Source organism: Typopeltis vanoorti, chromosome 12, assembly GCF_054136105.1.
Source record: "Typopeltis vanoorti isolate ZY-2024b chromosome 12, IOZ_Tvanoo_1.0, whole genome shotgun sequence".
Classification (NCBI taxonomy): domain Eukaryota; kingdom Metazoa; phylum Arthropoda; class Arachnida; order Uropygi; family Thelyphonidae; genus Typopeltis; species Typopeltis vanoorti.
Window position 1 is genome coordinate 36338754 of NC_143560.1, and position 17793 is coordinate 36356546.

General features: G+C 36.8%; 1 protein-coding gene across 1 annotated transcript in view; it reads right to left on the reverse strand.

The window, feature by feature from the left end:
- The window catches only part of LOC150100697 (uncharacterized), a 463381-nt gene that overhangs the window by 260090 nt on the left and 185498 nt on the right, over positions 1-17793 (reverse strand). The window contains exon 4 of the mRNA XM_090401246.1: positions 8279-8436. Within this exon, the coding sequence (XP_090257372.1) occupies positions 8279-8436 (158 nt within the window). The remainder of the gene's footprint in view (positions 1-8278; positions 8437-17793) is intronic.

A 17793-nucleotide genomic window follows, 5' to 3' on the forward strand; every position in this document is an offset into this window, starting at 1 on the left:
TGGATAGGGAGTTGAAGTTTAGGGGGCACATCGCAAAAGTGGTTAAATCAGCTCATCAAATCACTTGGTTGCTGAAAAATACTTTAACAAGCAGAGACAAACAAGTTATAGTTATTGTTCCTTTGTATTGAGCCTTGATAAGACCCCATCTAGACAGCTGTGCACAGATATGGGTGCATGAATGTGCACAACTGGAAGTGAAAAAAACAGTGATGCACCATCATGCTTGCAATTACTGAAGATGGAAAAAAGTTGCCTACTTACATAATATTCAAAAGGAAAACAATACTGAAGGGGAAATTTCCCCTTGAAATTCATCTAAGAGTTCAAGAAAAAGGCTGAATGAACCTACAATGGTTCAAGATTGGATTAGAACAGTTTGGAACAAAGTGCCAGAGGCCTTATTTCGATGTCCGCAGAAACTATCCCTCATGTGGGATAGTTTCTGCAGACACTAAGGACCTGAAATAATAAAACAACTTTCAGATATGAAGACCGATGTGGCCATTATTCCTGGTGGTCTTACACCTTGTCTACAGCTCTTCGACGTATCAGTCAACAAACCATTCAAGGACTATGTATGAAAATTCTACAGGGAGTGGATGGCAGCTGGCAGCTACGACCTGCCTCTAGCAGTGAAGATTAAGAGGCCATCATTAGAACTGTTGTGCAAATGGATTTTGAGAGCTTGGAAGATGATTTCACCAGAAATAATTGCCAACAGTTTTTTAAAAACTGGCATCGTTAATGCCCAGGATGGGAGTGAAAATGACGCCATTTGGATAGATAACCTTGACAATGCACACAAGGAAATCACTCTCAAAGAAGTAGCGATAGCAAATAGGATACTCTTGGTAATCATACCCATTTTCAGTTTTTTTTTTTAAATCATGGTGATCTTATAGTTTTTCCAAAATGATAAAAGGACAAGCAATAATGAAGCTGTTTGTTTTAATTTAATTACAGAAGCAGTGTCATTAAAGATTCAAATATATCTCATGATAAAGATGAGTAGCTGATCGCATAAATAACATTGATAATTAAAATTTAAATGCACTCATTTTATAAATAATGTAAGCAATTATAAATTATAATGAATACTGAGAATTTAATTATAAATGTCAATTTAATTTTTTCCTGAAAAACTTTAGTTTCCAAAAATCTTCGCATATATCTTGCACCTCGATTTTTTAACATTAAATTTGGGGAGGAAAAAGTGAGAGTTATACTCGAAGAAATACGGTAGTTGGTGAATTGTAACATTACGTGTATATTGTGGTACTGTATGTAGATGGAGATTTAAGTAGTAGAGATGGTGGATTGTGTTGAGTGAAGTGCCCTCCCACAATGAGTTTTTGGACTCCTTGGAGGGTTTACATAATAATAAAATATTCCCATGACTTTCTGTTTAGCTATTGTTACATATAGCTTAGCTCTCTTACATTTTTCTTTGTATTCTCTTAGGGCATCTTGCTGATACTGGCTAGTAACTGCCAATATGCTTTCTTTTTTTCTAGGATTGTCTCTTTAACTTCATGCATTCACCATGGAGTTCTGATTTTTCTTCCTTGCAGACAACTTTACTACTTGCCTCACTAGTTGAATCAATCAATGTTTTCTTTAGATTATTACTGAATCTCCAAGGTTTTATTTGTGTTTTCAAACTCCTTCATTTTTTCTTGAATAATATTTGTAGAGGTAACTCTACAGTTCACCTTTAAAATTGCCCAACCTTAATATTTTTAAAACTTTCTTATATATTTTTCTTTTCAATATGATGGGATGTTTTGCCACCAAAATGGTTTCTTAAATTATGTGATGGAAACAATAAAGAGACTGTTCTATCTGTTTAAGTACTAACTGTAATGTAAAACAAGAAAATTCAACTGGAAATATTGTCAAGGCTAATCAAGAAAAATTTTAATGATGGAAGAAGAAGAATTGAAGTGAATTTTAGAAGATGCAAAAAAATTCTTTAGCAGGACACTCTCAGAAACAGATAAATCTGGTTAAGTTGAAACAAGAATCTATCTTACTTAAAAAGGCAAAGAAAATAACAGAAAATTTGGAAAAATTATAACCAGTACAGCTAATGATTCATCCTGAAATATTTTCAGTTGAACAAAACTTATGCATAAAAGTTTGTTCAAAATTGTCAGCTACATCTTTGAACAAATTTTTTTTCTGAAATTTTATAATTTGAATTAAAATGATTATTTATAAACTGAAATAAAAATGCAATTAAAAAAAAACAGTTAGCTCTTTTTTGGTATTCATTTTTTCCTGAGTAGAATAAAAACACACATTCCGTTTTACTCCATTAAACTCTAAAAAATATATTGATATAAATATAGATGCTGTGAATAAAATCTCATCCTCAATGCAGGATAAATCATCTTCCCATTATGCTACACAATTTGACAAAAGCCTGCAGCTCTCTACCAAAAGATGAATCTCCTGGCATAGACTGTCTTACTACTGAGTTTTACCAGTCCTTCTGGAAACAGCTTCAACTTATTCACATAAAATATATATTGAAGCAGCTATGAATGGCCTCCCATCCAGTATGACAACATCATTCATTATGCTTACCTAAAAGAAAGAAGATCTTACAAAACTAGGAAACTGACAATCCATCGTCATTGTAAACACAGACTGTAAGATAATATCAAAAGCCATTGCCAACAGACTCGAGCCTACTCTGAATGAAATAATAGATATCACCAGAGCTTATTCTACCCATGGAAAACCTATACCTCATAAGGAATCTAATAAGTATAGCTAATAAAAACAGTGAAACCCTGGGTTAACACTTGACCAAGAAAAAGCTTTCAACCATGTTGAACATCCCTATCTATTCAGATACTTGAAAGGTTTTGGCCTAGGCATCATTCAAGCCATTAAGCCTCTCTTTTGCATAAAGATAAACAACAGGTTTATTATACAGCAGGGGGTATTAAATGAGACCGTCCATTTTTTAGTCCCATTTACACAATTGCCATAGAACCCTTCCTGCACTGAGTAAATATGTTGCTTAGGCCATCCTGTCCTAAACTTTTTTACTAAGCCACAACCCTGACAGCAACCCTGATAATGTTACTGTTATAGTCTGCAAAGAGGAGGATTTTTCTAACACATAAACAGCATACCGACAATACTAAACAGCCTCAGGAGCCAAACTAAACGCACATAAAACTACAGGACTGTGATGTGGCAAATGGAGCAATCGAACGAATACCCCATATCTGGCCACTGGTCAGCAGAGGGGAAACAAATACCTGGGAATTCACTTAGGAAACACACCCTCTTATGTAAATAAGACTAGGAAATCAAATGTTTCAAGCAAGTACTAGGAAAGTGGGTGGCAGTACAAGCCAATGTCATTTGGCATATATTAAAAATTCTAGCTCCTCTGTTACACTTCATCAAGCACTCTTTAAATAACTGCTCAAACCTAAACCTACACCAATGTAGAAAGTGAGTAACGGACCAGAGGATATTGTGGTCAGTGTTCACTCCATGCCATGCTGAGCAAGATCGGATTTTTCACATTTACTGTTGTTGATACAAGATTGGAGTTCTTGTAGTCGTTTTTTAACAGAATATTCTGTTTCTCCTGTTCCAAAGTATGAGCAGGGAGGGAGAGAGGGGACTGTTTATCTTTCATGGATTGCAACCATGAGGAGATTTTGTTGATGGGGAAAAATGTATGAACTAAATTGTATCTCTTCAGGATCTTCGCAATCATCTCAGAGATGTCTGCAATGTATAGGAATTGGCCTCGCTGTAAAGGTTCAGGATATTATAGGTCATCATTCTTGGGGATGAGCTTGTAAGTGTCCAGGATGCATTTCAACTTCCTTGAGGTGAAGCCATTTTGTAGTATGATGCACTGGATAGTGCTCAATTCTTGTTGAAGGGTTTGAGAATTGGAGCAGATAATATGTGCTCTGTTGAGAAAAGATTTGAAGGTGCCTATTTTTTGAGATGGATAATGTGCTGAGTCGTTGTATGTAGAGGCCTGTGAAAGTAGGATTAAAGTAAGCAGATGTAGCAAATATTCCAGAAGAGGTTCAGGAAAGGAGGACATCCAGGTTTATTTTCCATACTTTTCTTTTTCCATGGTGAAGCTAATGTGCAGGTGAAGGCTGGTGGTTTGGTTAGTAGGAATAAGTAATACTATTTATTTAGGGCCATATATTTTGGCCTGAATATTACAGGTCATCATCAGTGGCATTAACAGTTAATTACAAAGTAGAACATGAACAACAGATTGATTTGAAAAAGTAAGAGCTGCATGATGTTATACATGGATAAAAGGAAATATTGCAATATTGATAATTTGTTAGTTATTTAAAAATTTTTCTTTTTCATTAGCTATTTAATTTTTTTTTAAATAGCTAATGATTTATCAATATTTCCTCAGTTACACCATTGCATTGTGTTATGTATAACATCATGCAGCTCTTACTTTTTCAAATCAATCCATTGTTCATGTTCTACTTTGTAATTAACTATTGTTGCCACTGTTGATGGCCTGTAATATTCAGGCCGAAATATATGACCTTAAATAAATAGTATTACTTATCCCTTGTGTTTTTTTCCTGTTAACTAAAAACGTACTTCTGAGGTTGGCCAGATAGAAAACACATCGACATCATATCATCTCATTTCATTAAGTGCCTCAGTAGCACTGGAAGAACAATGTTATGTTGTGCCCTTTGATTGGAAAAGGACTAAGTTCGATTCTTGTGACAAGAGGAATCTTTATATGGTTTTTTTTTCAATTGAAGGTGAGTTAGTCAATCTCATATGGAGAAAGTAAGGTTTTTTCCTCCCAGAAACTCGGGTTTTTCATCATGCATACAGACAAATCTGCCTTGAGAACACATGCAATTTACAGATAAAAATACTAGTGGTGGTGGTGGTGGGCAGTAGATGGCATTGGTGTAGGTGATGATGGTAGTAGCAGTTCACTGTAGTTGGTGGATTAAGTCGTGGAGACAGAGAGTAACAGAGTAGGTTCCCTCCCTCGATGAGTCTTTGGACTTCTTGGAGGTGTCACGTAATAATAATAATAATAATAATAATAATAATATCATACCCAAAAGGAAGGTTGGGGTTGTATTTAAGAGAACAGAGATTCCTAAAGATGTGCTAAATAGAAACTGGCAAGTGCAGGTAACACGGGATTTCCCATATGTTTGTAGAACTGGTCTCTGCAGATGAAATAGCCCGAGTGCATGACAAAGTCAAACAGTTCAACTACATCTGGAGAGAACGCCTCTGATCACAGTTGGAGAGAGTCAGTCAGAGGTACACTGGTAAATAAGGACTGGATATCAAAGCTGACCAAGAGATCTCTAGGCTGAAGTGTTAGGTTTTTATTTTTGTCAGAAATGCTAATCCAAATAAACTTTGGATTATTTTAGTTAATATGATCCTCATTATTTAAATTAGGGGGATATTAGATCCCACATTGTTTTTCATTCTCTTTATATATTTATGATCCTCATATTTCATGTTGTCTCATTGAGGTTCCATTTCATCTAAGATGGAGTAAACTCTGAATTTATAACATTGTGGACAATAATTACATAGGTATTTATCTTTGCTCCTGAATCAATGATATCATTAATTTTTTCCTTTGCAAAGTTCATTTTTGAAAAAAATGTTTTGCAGTGTCAGGATCTAAGGAGTACAGAGGATGCAGAGAAGCAACAGTCATGATATTTTTGTCAGCAGGAAGGGGATGAGATTTCAAATGAACTGATCCATGAAGAGGTAACACATATATTTCATGTCAAGTCCTTCAACCTGCACTTCATTTTCATCCATTTTACTTGCTGATTCAAATTTTCAAATGCTCAGCATGATCAGTACAAATAATTTCACTTTTCAGTTTGGAAAACTAATCAAATGTTTGAATTCCACTCACTTTTCCTTCTCCAAAGTAAACCTTACGGTAATTCTTTCCCAGTTTAAACCAAGGAACTGATATACTAACTATTCCCAGAAGTCAGTTTTTTTTTGACACACCTAACAAAAATAAAAATAAATGAATCAATGCCTTTTATTCCCAAAAGGTAGTGGTAGTAGCCTTCACTGATAGTTCCCAAGCTATCAATTAATCCAAACTTTTCGGGAAAGAGAGTATGGCAGACAATCTGGTAGTCCTAAATCCTAATATTTGTATCACTGTCTGTAATAGTGTGAGTTCTAATCATTTTTTGAGATGTGAAGTTAAAATTCTCATACTTGTCTGTGCCAAAGATTAACTAAATCGAGAATTGGACAAAGAAAGGTTTAGAAAAAGTTTCTCTAGTCAATGACTAGAATTGAACATACAATGGTCTTTCTTCAGGCAGCCTAGCACTATGGATGCAAACACTATTTCAACAACAGGCTACACAGGTATTACTTCTCAAGTAATACCTGTACAATACTGAGTATTATACAGCATTCAAATGATCAGTCATATTTTAATAAATTCATAAGGAAGGTCAAATGTCCAAATTATATATTTTTTAATTTTTTCTATTTTCTCATGCTATTTATTATATTTATAATATAATATAGTATAATATATAACATATTATATATTTTTTTGAATTAATAATTACATAATGAATAATCTAATTTGCATGTGAATCCTATAAATGAAACTAACAAAATCAATCTTTAAAATATGTTAAAGTACTACTATATTCACATACTATAAACATGTAAGCAACAAGGTGTAATGGGATTAACTCGATGGGTTAAATCTGATTTATATAAAACTCAAGCTATATAAAGGTTTGCAGAATATAGCTCTTACATGAGTCAGGATCATATGTATTCAAATAATAGATTGGTTTTTAATCAAATATGTTGAGAGTATATTTTACTTTGAATAATACAATGCCTATTCAGCACTAAAATACATTATAAATTAAACTGAACAAAAATATAACTCAGAAAATTTCAAAACTTTAAATTTACTTATTTCAAATATTATACACTACACTGACAAAAGTATTTGGAAACCTTATTTGCCACAGAATTTCGGATCCTACCACATGCAAATATTTAGGGAGTGTCTGCATAAGTCTGGTAATAAAAGGTCGGATGTGCTGCATGTTTTGCACTGTACTCAATATCAAGATGCCACATTCAACTGAACTGACAGATTTCCAATGTGGGATGGTAGTTGAGTATCAGATTAGTAGTCTTTCTGTCTGTGACATTGCTATCTGTCTCGGTATACCGAAATCCACTGTTGCTTATATCATTCATAGATGGAAAGTTGATGGTACTACCACAGCAGGAAAACACCCTGGGAGGCCACCAACATTCATTGACCAAGATTGACAAGGTCTGTTTCAGGATGTTCAAGCATCCTGCATGTCATCAGTGGCAGACCTTGCAGTCAACCTGAAAAATGCTGCTGGGAGATCTGTCAGTACTAGAACTGTTCACAACGCCAGTTACATGCCTTAGTTACCAAAGCAGAGTTGCTATGAACAAGCCACACATCACCTCATCAATGCCAATTTCACACTGTTCCCGGACTGTAGATGATTGGAAAAGGGTTCTGTGGAGTAACGAATCACATTTCCAAATTTCACTCTGATGGTTGTGTTTGGATCTAGAGATTACCTGGGGATTAGTTCTGGCAGGACTGCATCATTGCAACTGTCAAGTTTGCTGGAGGTTCGGTAATGGTATGAAGGTGTTTCAGTTAGAAGGGGGCTTACTCCATTTGTGGACATGTGCCAAAGGCATGACGTCTAATGGCTACCTGGACATCTTGGACAACTTCATGCTTCCAGCATTGTGATAGTACTTCAGCAATGACCCTTGCATGTTTCAGTATGACAATGCCATACTGCACTGCATGTCCAAGACTAGTTTCCACAAAACAAAGTTGAAGTGTTAACCTAGCTGGCTCAGAGTCCAGACATCAACCCTATCAAACATGTTTGGAACGAATTAGAACAATGAATTCGCTCCAGACCATAGTGGCTGTCATCAGCATCAGCAATGAAGGTAGCTTTGCACGAGGAATGGAAAAATATTCCTGTTGCAATGTATCAGAAATTGGTTAAAAACATGCCTTGAAACATAGTTGCTGTCATTTGGACCAAAGGTGGTCCCACTCGGTACTAGAAATGTAATTAAAAAGCATTTTTTGACCACAACTAGGTGTTCAAATACTTCTGTCAACAGGGTGTATATATGTTGAGGAAAAAAACATAGTAAAACATTTTTCTGTTTAGTGTCAATCTATTATTACCTTCTGTGACAAAACGAACTATGACTGGCTTTTCACTGCCTGCAACAAAACCAAAACCTTTTTGGGAATCTCTGATGAGTTCAACATCTCGTGGCTGAGGTGGCTCATCATCCACATCTTTTCGAGGATCTTCAGTTGTTGTTGTTTTGTTTACATGGCTGTGAAAAGTAATTTAAAAGCATGCATTAGTACACCTTAGGAAATTAGTTTATAATTATAAAAAAGAGACAAGTTTAACATGGTGGATGAAATATATGAACCATATTAAAACATGATTGTTCATACTAACATAATTAATGGACATGATTAAATAAACCTTATGTAGTAAATTACATAAGGAAAATAAGGAATTTAATACCAACCAATAATATTTCATAAGTATTTCATCACATCATTAGAGTGAATACATCAAGAGAATGGACTGAAGGACAAAAGACAGAAGGACAAAGAAGTGCAAAGCTTGTTACAAGATGTAAAAGTGTATGGTACAGAGCAAGTTAAACAATAAAAATTACTAAATCAGAAATAAAACTAAGACATTTGCCCACATTAAAACAATTATTAATGTACAATGAAGAAAAAGTGCATGTAAGTCATGCAAAATAAATCAACCTGAGAATACATATATAAGATAATTGTGTGTGTCTGTGTGTATTAATAAACCAACACACACACACACACACACACACACACGCAAAAAAAAAAAAACTTTGTAAACATTGCAGACACATATTATACTTAAACGTTGGATTTATTGATGAGAGTTCAAAGTTACTATTTCCTAAAATTTTAGACCATCATCCAATTAAGATTATGTTGATTGGGAAGAGCTTTATAACACTCTTTGAAGAGTCTCTCTCTCAAATTTGAAATGACTTGTGTGAAGAATTTTTGTTTTGTCCTATAGGATCCTGTGGCAAGTGAACACATGCTCTGCAAGGTCACATTTCTCTTCTTGGAAAAAACAAATGCAATCCATATATTTTGATTGCCAGATATCTATGGTTTGACCAGTCTCTGACCAAAATAGGAGAGACTGCAGGAACAAGGAATCGGGTACACACCTAAATGAGCCAAGTGAGGAAGTTTGTCTTTAGTGAAAGGCAGGATCAAGGAAATCTTGTTTATTGGCTTGAAGGTTGTCTTTTAAGATGCATTCAGAAATGCCTTTTATGTAAAGAATGGAAATCTGAAACCTTGGTGTCAGATGATGGACTGTTAGTAGGAGAATAACTGTCCAATATGCACTGTAAAAATAACCATTCAGAAGCAGGCTGTCTTTTATAGATTGTAATTCTAGTCAGACTGCATCCTCAGATGAACAGACAACATGTGTCTTCTGGGTGAGTCTTGACAATTCCAAGTTTTTGTAAAGAGTGATACACCGAGTTATGAAGATACATTGTCCTATTTTGACAAGACTGGTCATGCTAGACATCAGATGAGCAGAACATATAGATTAGATCAATTTTTGCCAAGCTGGGACATGTAGTCTTGGAGAACATGCTATCGCCTAGCCACAGGCGATAGCATGTTCTCCAAGAATGTTATGACGTGCTTTGCAATCAACCGAATCTTAACTGAAATGATAGTCTAAAAATCTCTAAATTCTGTAAAAAAGTGATTTCGCACTTTCACCAATAAGCCTAACTTAAAATTATTATTATTATTCAGGACTATCATGGAATCATAAGACTCATCATCAGAGGCCCATCTTAAACAACACAAAGTCTATCATATCATTCCTTAAACTCACTCACGATTCATGCTCTGCCTATTCTATCAAGCAATGCATTCCATGGTTCAACCACTGTCCATGCAAAAAAGTCACTCAATCTCTAAGTCACCATACTCTCTAACCTATCATATCACCATAGGGTATATATTCTTATACACCTATTCCTGAATTCTCTTTTTGATCGACTTTTCCAGTACTTTTATCACCACTCCTGAGATACTGATTGGTCTATAATTTGTTGCCACAGACTTGGATTCTCCTTTATGCAAAGGAATTATTTTGTTTTTCTTCCACTATCTTGGAACTCTGCCAAAGCTGAAACTTAAATTAAACAGCCTAGTCAAAAGTATTGCCAGTTCCCCTGCACATTCTCGTAAAACACGAGCCATTCAATTCCACAGCTGTATTTGCATTCAGATTCTGCAATATCCTAAGTACTCCCACATTCTGTTCCCACATCAGTTCCTGTCACCTCTGCCATAACAATATATCTTCACTTAGATGATATACACTGACAATGTTGTCACTCAGTAGCTCAACAATTTCATCTGCCTCTCACCACTCTACCATCTGCACTCAATTAAAAGTTATTCTTCCATAGTCATTCTTCCTCCTTGCCACATTACAAAAAAAATACTCTTTGGGATTTCCTTTTGCCTACTGGAATAACGATAACCTCTGCATTAACCTCCTGACTCTCCATTACACTATAAATTTCCCCATCTCCCCAATGTCTATTCCCATAAGAGGCCACTCTGCTTCCATTCACACTGACAGCTCTAGTTTCCCTGCATTAATACTCTCACTTGCCCTGAGAACAACATTCTCCCTAGATGCCTACATCTTTCCTTATTTGAATACATTCAATATACACTTGCATGCTCTCTACTGTCCTCAAATGCACTGCAAAACTCTCTTTCAACACATTCTTGATATCATCTCATTCATTACTGACACTCTTCTCCTCAACTTTGCATTATCATATCTGGGTAGCACACTTATTCTCTTCTTCCTCACACTCTTCTGCTGTACAGCCTCAAGCATAAACCTCAAATCTCTTGCTACCCAATTCACACTACCTCTCAGGTCATTTGTACCTACTATCACAATCATATCATCCACACTTTCATCTTACTAAATTGCCATAGTTACACTCTCTATTGTTCCTCCAGAAGAGCATCCCTATATAAATCTATTTTGAACTTCACAAATCACTGAATCTCAATACATCACATCTCTCATTTCTTACTCACCTGCATCGGTCTGTCTCTCGCTCCTTTGAACTCCAACTTACCTGCCTTCACATTATCTCTCCATCCCTAGCTCCTGCTCCATCTTGCCTTCCTCTCATCCTCTGATTCTCCTTCCTTTTATCATTCATAACTTTCTTTCACTCCCATTCTTGTCTGCTTTGCATCAGTAAGCCTTTTCAGTCTCCTAATCTCTTCTTTCATGCTTTCTGAACTGATTTTTCATATTCCATTTCTTCTCTTAGTACCTCTACTTTCTCCAAGCAACCTACTATTGCTCAACATGAATCGTCACCATCCTCTTAATTGACTATGCTCCTTAATGCAATATCCATTTCCACATAATGCTCATCTTCCTCACCCTTGATCACACTACTCGTCTCTCTCTCTTAAAGCATTAACTTGTTTCTGAACACATCACTACCACTTAAATCAATGCTGATACCTGAATCACTAAGCTCTTCCTTTCTTACATTTTATGCAGCCATGCACTCCCCAGCTTCTTACCTGTCACATTTCTAAATGCTGGGAATCAAATATGCTGCAAGCACTGCAAATCACAATTTTTTGTAGTATACAGTGTCAAATGTAATCCTTGAATGGTGGCAGGCTGGGTGGTTATGTATTGGAAAATGGGCTTAGAGCAGCCACCATTATTAAAACAATGCAAAAAACACTGACAAGATATACTAAAAAATACCCTAAATAACAAAAAACCTCAAAAGGTAAACTATCCACAGACAATTATGATATAACCAAATGAACTCCTTGTAAATTTAGATATTCTAATAATTTATACAGAATTTTTTTTCCTCTGCCATGTTTCAATTGTAATATATATCTACAGAGTTGTGTGTGTGTGTGTGTGTGTGTGTGTGTGTGTGTGTGTGTGTGTGTGTGTGTGTGTGTGTGTGTGTGTGTGTGTGTACACTTTTGTTTATAATCTTTTATTGTATTTTTAAAATTTTTTTTTGTTGGTAAATTTATTGGTATGAATGTAGTTATATATATACACTATACTGACAAAAGTATTTGGACACCTAGTTGTGATAAGAAAAAAAGTGTTTTAATTACATTTCTAGTACCGTGTGGAATGATAGTAACTATGCTTTGAGGCATGCTTTCAGCCAATTTCTGATATGTTGCAACAGGAATATTCTTCTATGCCTCGCACAAAGCCATTCCCATTGCTGATGATGGTTGCTGTGGCCTAGAGCAAATTTGGTGTTCTACTTTGTTCCAAAGATGTTCGATTAGGCGAGGTCTTGATCTGAGCTGGTTGGTCCAACACTTCAACATTTTTTGTGGAAACCAGTTTCAGACATGCAGTGTAGTACGGAATGGAGCAATGTCATGCTGAAACATGCAAGGGTCACTGCCGAAGTACTTCCACAGCATTAGAAGCATGAAGTTGTCCAAGGATGTCCAGTGGCCATCAGATGTCATGGTTTTGGGCATGTCCACCAATGAACCAAGCCCTATCCAACTGAAACACCCACATACCATTACCAGTCCAAACATCATTTGGTGTTGAGTGGGGGGGTGATGTGTGGCTTGTTTGCAGTACATGAAATTTACATGGTAAATTTCAAAATTTAAGGCATATAACTCTTTGGGGTTATATGCCTTAAATGTTCCTGAAGTATTTTCCAGGTTGACTGTGAGGTCTGCCACTGATGACATGCAGAATGCTTGGACATTTCAAGACTGAGCTCATCGATCTCAGTCAGTGACCTCCCAGGGTGTTTTCCTGCTGTGGTGGCACCATCAACTTTTCATCTATGAATGATATAAGCAAGAGTAGATTAAGATATCCTGAGACAGGTAGCAATGTCACAGACACAAAAACCACTGATGTGACACTCAACTACCATCCCACATTGGAATTCTTTCAGTTCAGCTGAATGTGGCAACTTGACATCGAGTACAGTGCAAAACGTGCAGCACATCCCACCTTTTATTACCAGATTTATACGTAGACACTCGCTAAATATTTGCATGATCTGAAATTGCATGGCACATAAAGTGTCCAAATATTTTTGTTCACATAGTGTATACAAACACTCACACATGTATTCACATACTGATTTATTCAGCGTGTCTTACATATACTTTCTAGTCACTGTATGTATGCAAATAATCATTTTAATGTATATGATGACTATATACGATTCTATATGCAAATATCTTATTTTAATTTTAGGTTTATTTCTAATTTAGTAATTTTTCTTCTTAAACCTGCTCTGTACTATACACTTTTACATTTTAAAAGTGTATGGTATTTGTGCTTCTTTGCCCTTCAGCTATGTTTGCCTAAAACTAGGTTAATGACTGTTCTCAGAGGTCCCTAATAGTATAGCGTGACTGTCTGAAGAGCAGCAAAATAGAAACACTCTGTAACCCTTGTTAATTTCTTTCTAGCTTCATGTAGTAGTCTGTTCTCTTGCCGTGTATTCACTTTGATAATGTGATGAGATACTCATCATGAAACATTAGTGGTTTATATTAAATTCCTTTACTTACTAATATAATAACGGAATTAACTCACGTAAATTATTCTTTATTCATAGAATTTTCACCGGAGTATCACAGGCATCATCAGTACAGGTACAAAGGCTAATTAAACAATAACTATTATATTCACAAAGCACCACCTAAGTGGCTAAGGTTACATTTCCTAAATTTATTTAAAAAATTTTTTTTTAATATATATAAATATATATTACAAGTTAGGAAAGATTTGCTGATTTATAGAGTACTATCTTCCAGAAGGGGGAAAGATGTAGACCATCGGATCTGTTTAGATTATGGGAGTGAAGTAACGTTTCACATGTTTCTTTGTAAAGCCGTTCCATTAGGAACTGACTTTTGTCTTCTTCCATTGAACTCTATGTCTGGTGTTGATGGCATGCTCTGCAAGTCCAGACTGTTCAGGTTCAAGGTACTGGATATACGACCTGTGTTCTTCTAACTGGATCAGAGCAGATCTTCCTGTTTGTCCGAAATATGATAACCCACACGAGCAGAGAATTTGGTAGACAGTTGGATAGCTGAGATGTGGGAGCTTGTCCTTTGGAGACATGAGGAATGCGGAGATTTTTCTGACGGGTTGAAAGGTCACACAAATATTTAGTCATTTTAACACTTTAGCTATGCATTCGCTAATGCCTTGTACATAGGGGATAGGTATACGTGTAAGTTCTTCTGTATTTGAAGAGGATGCTGGAGCATGACTACTTAAAGCTCTTTTTATGAAGGAATTCTTAGAATTCTCCTTCATAACCATTGGATATGAAGGAGGAATTAATATATTGTAATTCTTTTTGTAATAGTTCTTCTTCTGACGAACAAAAGGAGTGGGCTCTATGAACTAGTGTTTTTATGGTACCTGCCTTTTGACTGGTACTGATGATGCCTGTGATACTCAGGCAAAAATTCTACAAATAAAGAATAATTTACATGAGTTAATTCCATTATTATATTAGTAAGTAATGTCCACTCACGGTATTTCCATACTAAAAATTTAAATTCCTTGTTTTCCTTATGTAATTTATGTGTGTAGTCATCGACTACAGACAAGTTAAATTGGTGCAAAAATCAAGTGATGTCCCTAGCAGGCACTGCATAGGAAATGTGCAAGACCCCTGCAGTCAAACATATGCCTCATAGAATCCTACATATCTGCTTCACCAACATCCATGGCTTAAACTTCAACCTGAATAGTGTCCACTACCATCTTCAGTCTACCAAACCCCATCTACTCTTTCTGGCAAAAACTCAAACCTCACCTACCCCAGCACTATTCATCTCAACCTTCTAAACTACACACTCTTTAATTCCTTTCAACCCAAGGGTGGCATCTGTGCATACATCTGCTCCGACATATTTTGTCAGAGAGCATCCAACCTAGAATCGCCCAACTTTGACCTTCTTTGGTTGAAAATATCCCTTCCCCACTCAGTCAAATTTATTTGCTGTCTTTATCACTCCCTTAATGCAACCAACCACTCTGAGCTCTTTAATTTCCTGTCCTTAAAAACTGATTTTCTCCAGTCCCACTTTTCCAATAGTAAAATCATCCTCCTAGGAGATTTTAATGTCTACAACACCAACTGGCTTTCCTCCTCTAGCTATACAGATCTTGCAAGCAGAGATGCTGAAACATTTGCCGTCACTATCTACCAAGTACTGATGTACTAAGTAATGTACCAAGTACAATACTACCAAGTACTTATGGCCTTATACAACTTGTTCAGATGCCAACCAGAATACCACATAACCTGAACCAATCCCCAAACATGACAGATCTCTTCCTCACCAATAACCCTTCCAAATACACAGTGAATGTAGTGGGTACCCCTAGGTAATTCTGTCACAATCTAGTGCTCTTCTCTTCCCCCATGCAACAATGCTTGCACAGCCACTCCCATACAAGAGTAGTTTGGCATTATAACAGTGCCAAGTGGGACAGCCTCATTCTCATGGTTGGACTATTGCTTTCAGCCTTCTAACCCAAACATATGCACTAAGCTCATAACCAAAGTAATCCTCACCGGCATGGAAACATACATTCCCCACAATACTCTGACCTGCCATTCCCAACTAAACCCTGGTTATCCAAAAGACGTGCCAAGGCTGTTCAATGAAAAACCAAACATACCATAACTGGCTCAAATCAAGAACTCCATCCTCCTTCAGAGCTTATACCCAAGCCCAAAATAGATGCAAAAAAAGCAATCAATGCTTCCAAAACACAGTTGAAAAGAGCAAAAAGCAAGAAATTAGCAGCCTGTCCAAACTGCAGCCAAGCTTTTTGGTCTCTCACCAAAGCAATCAGTTGTCACTTTGCCCAACACTATTCCCACCTCTATCATACCCAGATGGCTCTATTGCATGATAGCCTACAAGAAAAAACCAATCTCCTGGCCTCACACTTTGCTTCCAATGCATGCATAATTGACAATTGTAAATGCACCTCAACCATTCCAGATGCCCAACATACAATGCTCACTATATCCTTTTGCCAGAAAGAGATAAGAAAAACACTGTTCAAATTAGACACAAAAAAGTCTCCTGGCCCTGATGGCATTCCTCCAATTGTCCTGAAGGTTTGTGCACCGAAACTGACTCCTATCCTATGTTGCCTGTATATATCCTATCTTACTCCACTGGCTTCTATCCCACAGTGTGGAAATTGGCCTATATTTAACCCATTCCCAAGATGGGCAAAAAAGTCACTGCCATCTAACTACCGCCCTAGTTCTTGCTCACCTCAGTCCTGACTAAAGTAAGGGAAAAGTCATCAATTCCCAACTCCTACAATACCTTGAAGGTACCCACCTAATAAACGACCACTAGTATGGATTCCATCACTTCTGATCAAACAGGAGATCTGCTCACATATGATCCCCATCTCTGGACAAATGCCACGGAGAAGTCTGGAGAAACTCAAGTGGTTGCACTTGATATCTCCAAGGCATTTGACTGGGTCTGGCACAAGGGCTTACTAAGCAAGCTGCCATCGTATGGTCTATCTCTAGTTGGATTGCCAGCTTTCTGTCTGGACACACACAATGTGTGGTGGTGAATGGTTCCTTATCCTCTCACCATTCAACTAAGGCCGGGGTTCCACAAGGTTCTGTCCTCTCACCAACCCTCTTCCTGCTATATATATCAATGACCTACTTCAGCTGACCTCCAACCCAATATACAGATTCGCAGATGACAGCACATTGCACTCCTCCCTTTCATTTGATAAACCTTACTCTACACAACTTGACCTACAGAACATCAACCACCACCACCATCCTCAATTCTGATCTCCAAGCCATCCACAAATGGAATTCAGATAACCTAGCCAATTTCAATGCTAATAAAACCCAGTACTGGTTTATTTCTCATAAAAAAGAACCGTTTTCTTCCAGTATTATTTTTGACAACACCCAAATTTCCAGAGAATTTGAGATTTCTTTTCTTGGAATTACCCTGACATCAAGCCCCTTCTGGCATAGACACATCACAACCATTGCATCCTCAGCTTCTAAAAAACTAGGATTTCTCTTTCGCTCAACACATTACTTCACTCCTGAACAGCTGAAATAGCACCTTATACAAATCACAAATCCACCCAGCTATTGAATACTGCTCTCACATATGGGGTGGGGCTCCAAAAGCTCCCTCAAAATGCTTGACTCAACACAAAGGAGAGCAATTAGCCTTATTAATGACCCATCTCTTACCAACTCACTTCCCCAACTTTGCACAGATGATTGGTCTCTGCAATATATGTATTCTACGAATATTTCCATGAAAAATGTTCATCTGAAATAGCATCAATAATTCCCCCACTTAGTACTAAGCTCATCGGAACACATGCAGCTGCTGCTCAACATCCATTTACAGTGCACCTTGAAACCGACAAAACAAGTTTCTTTTCCTCCTCCTCCATCCCTACAATTGCTGTACTGTGGAACAGTCTTCCCCCTGTTATGTTATCCAAGGAATATAATATACAGGTAACCCTGTAT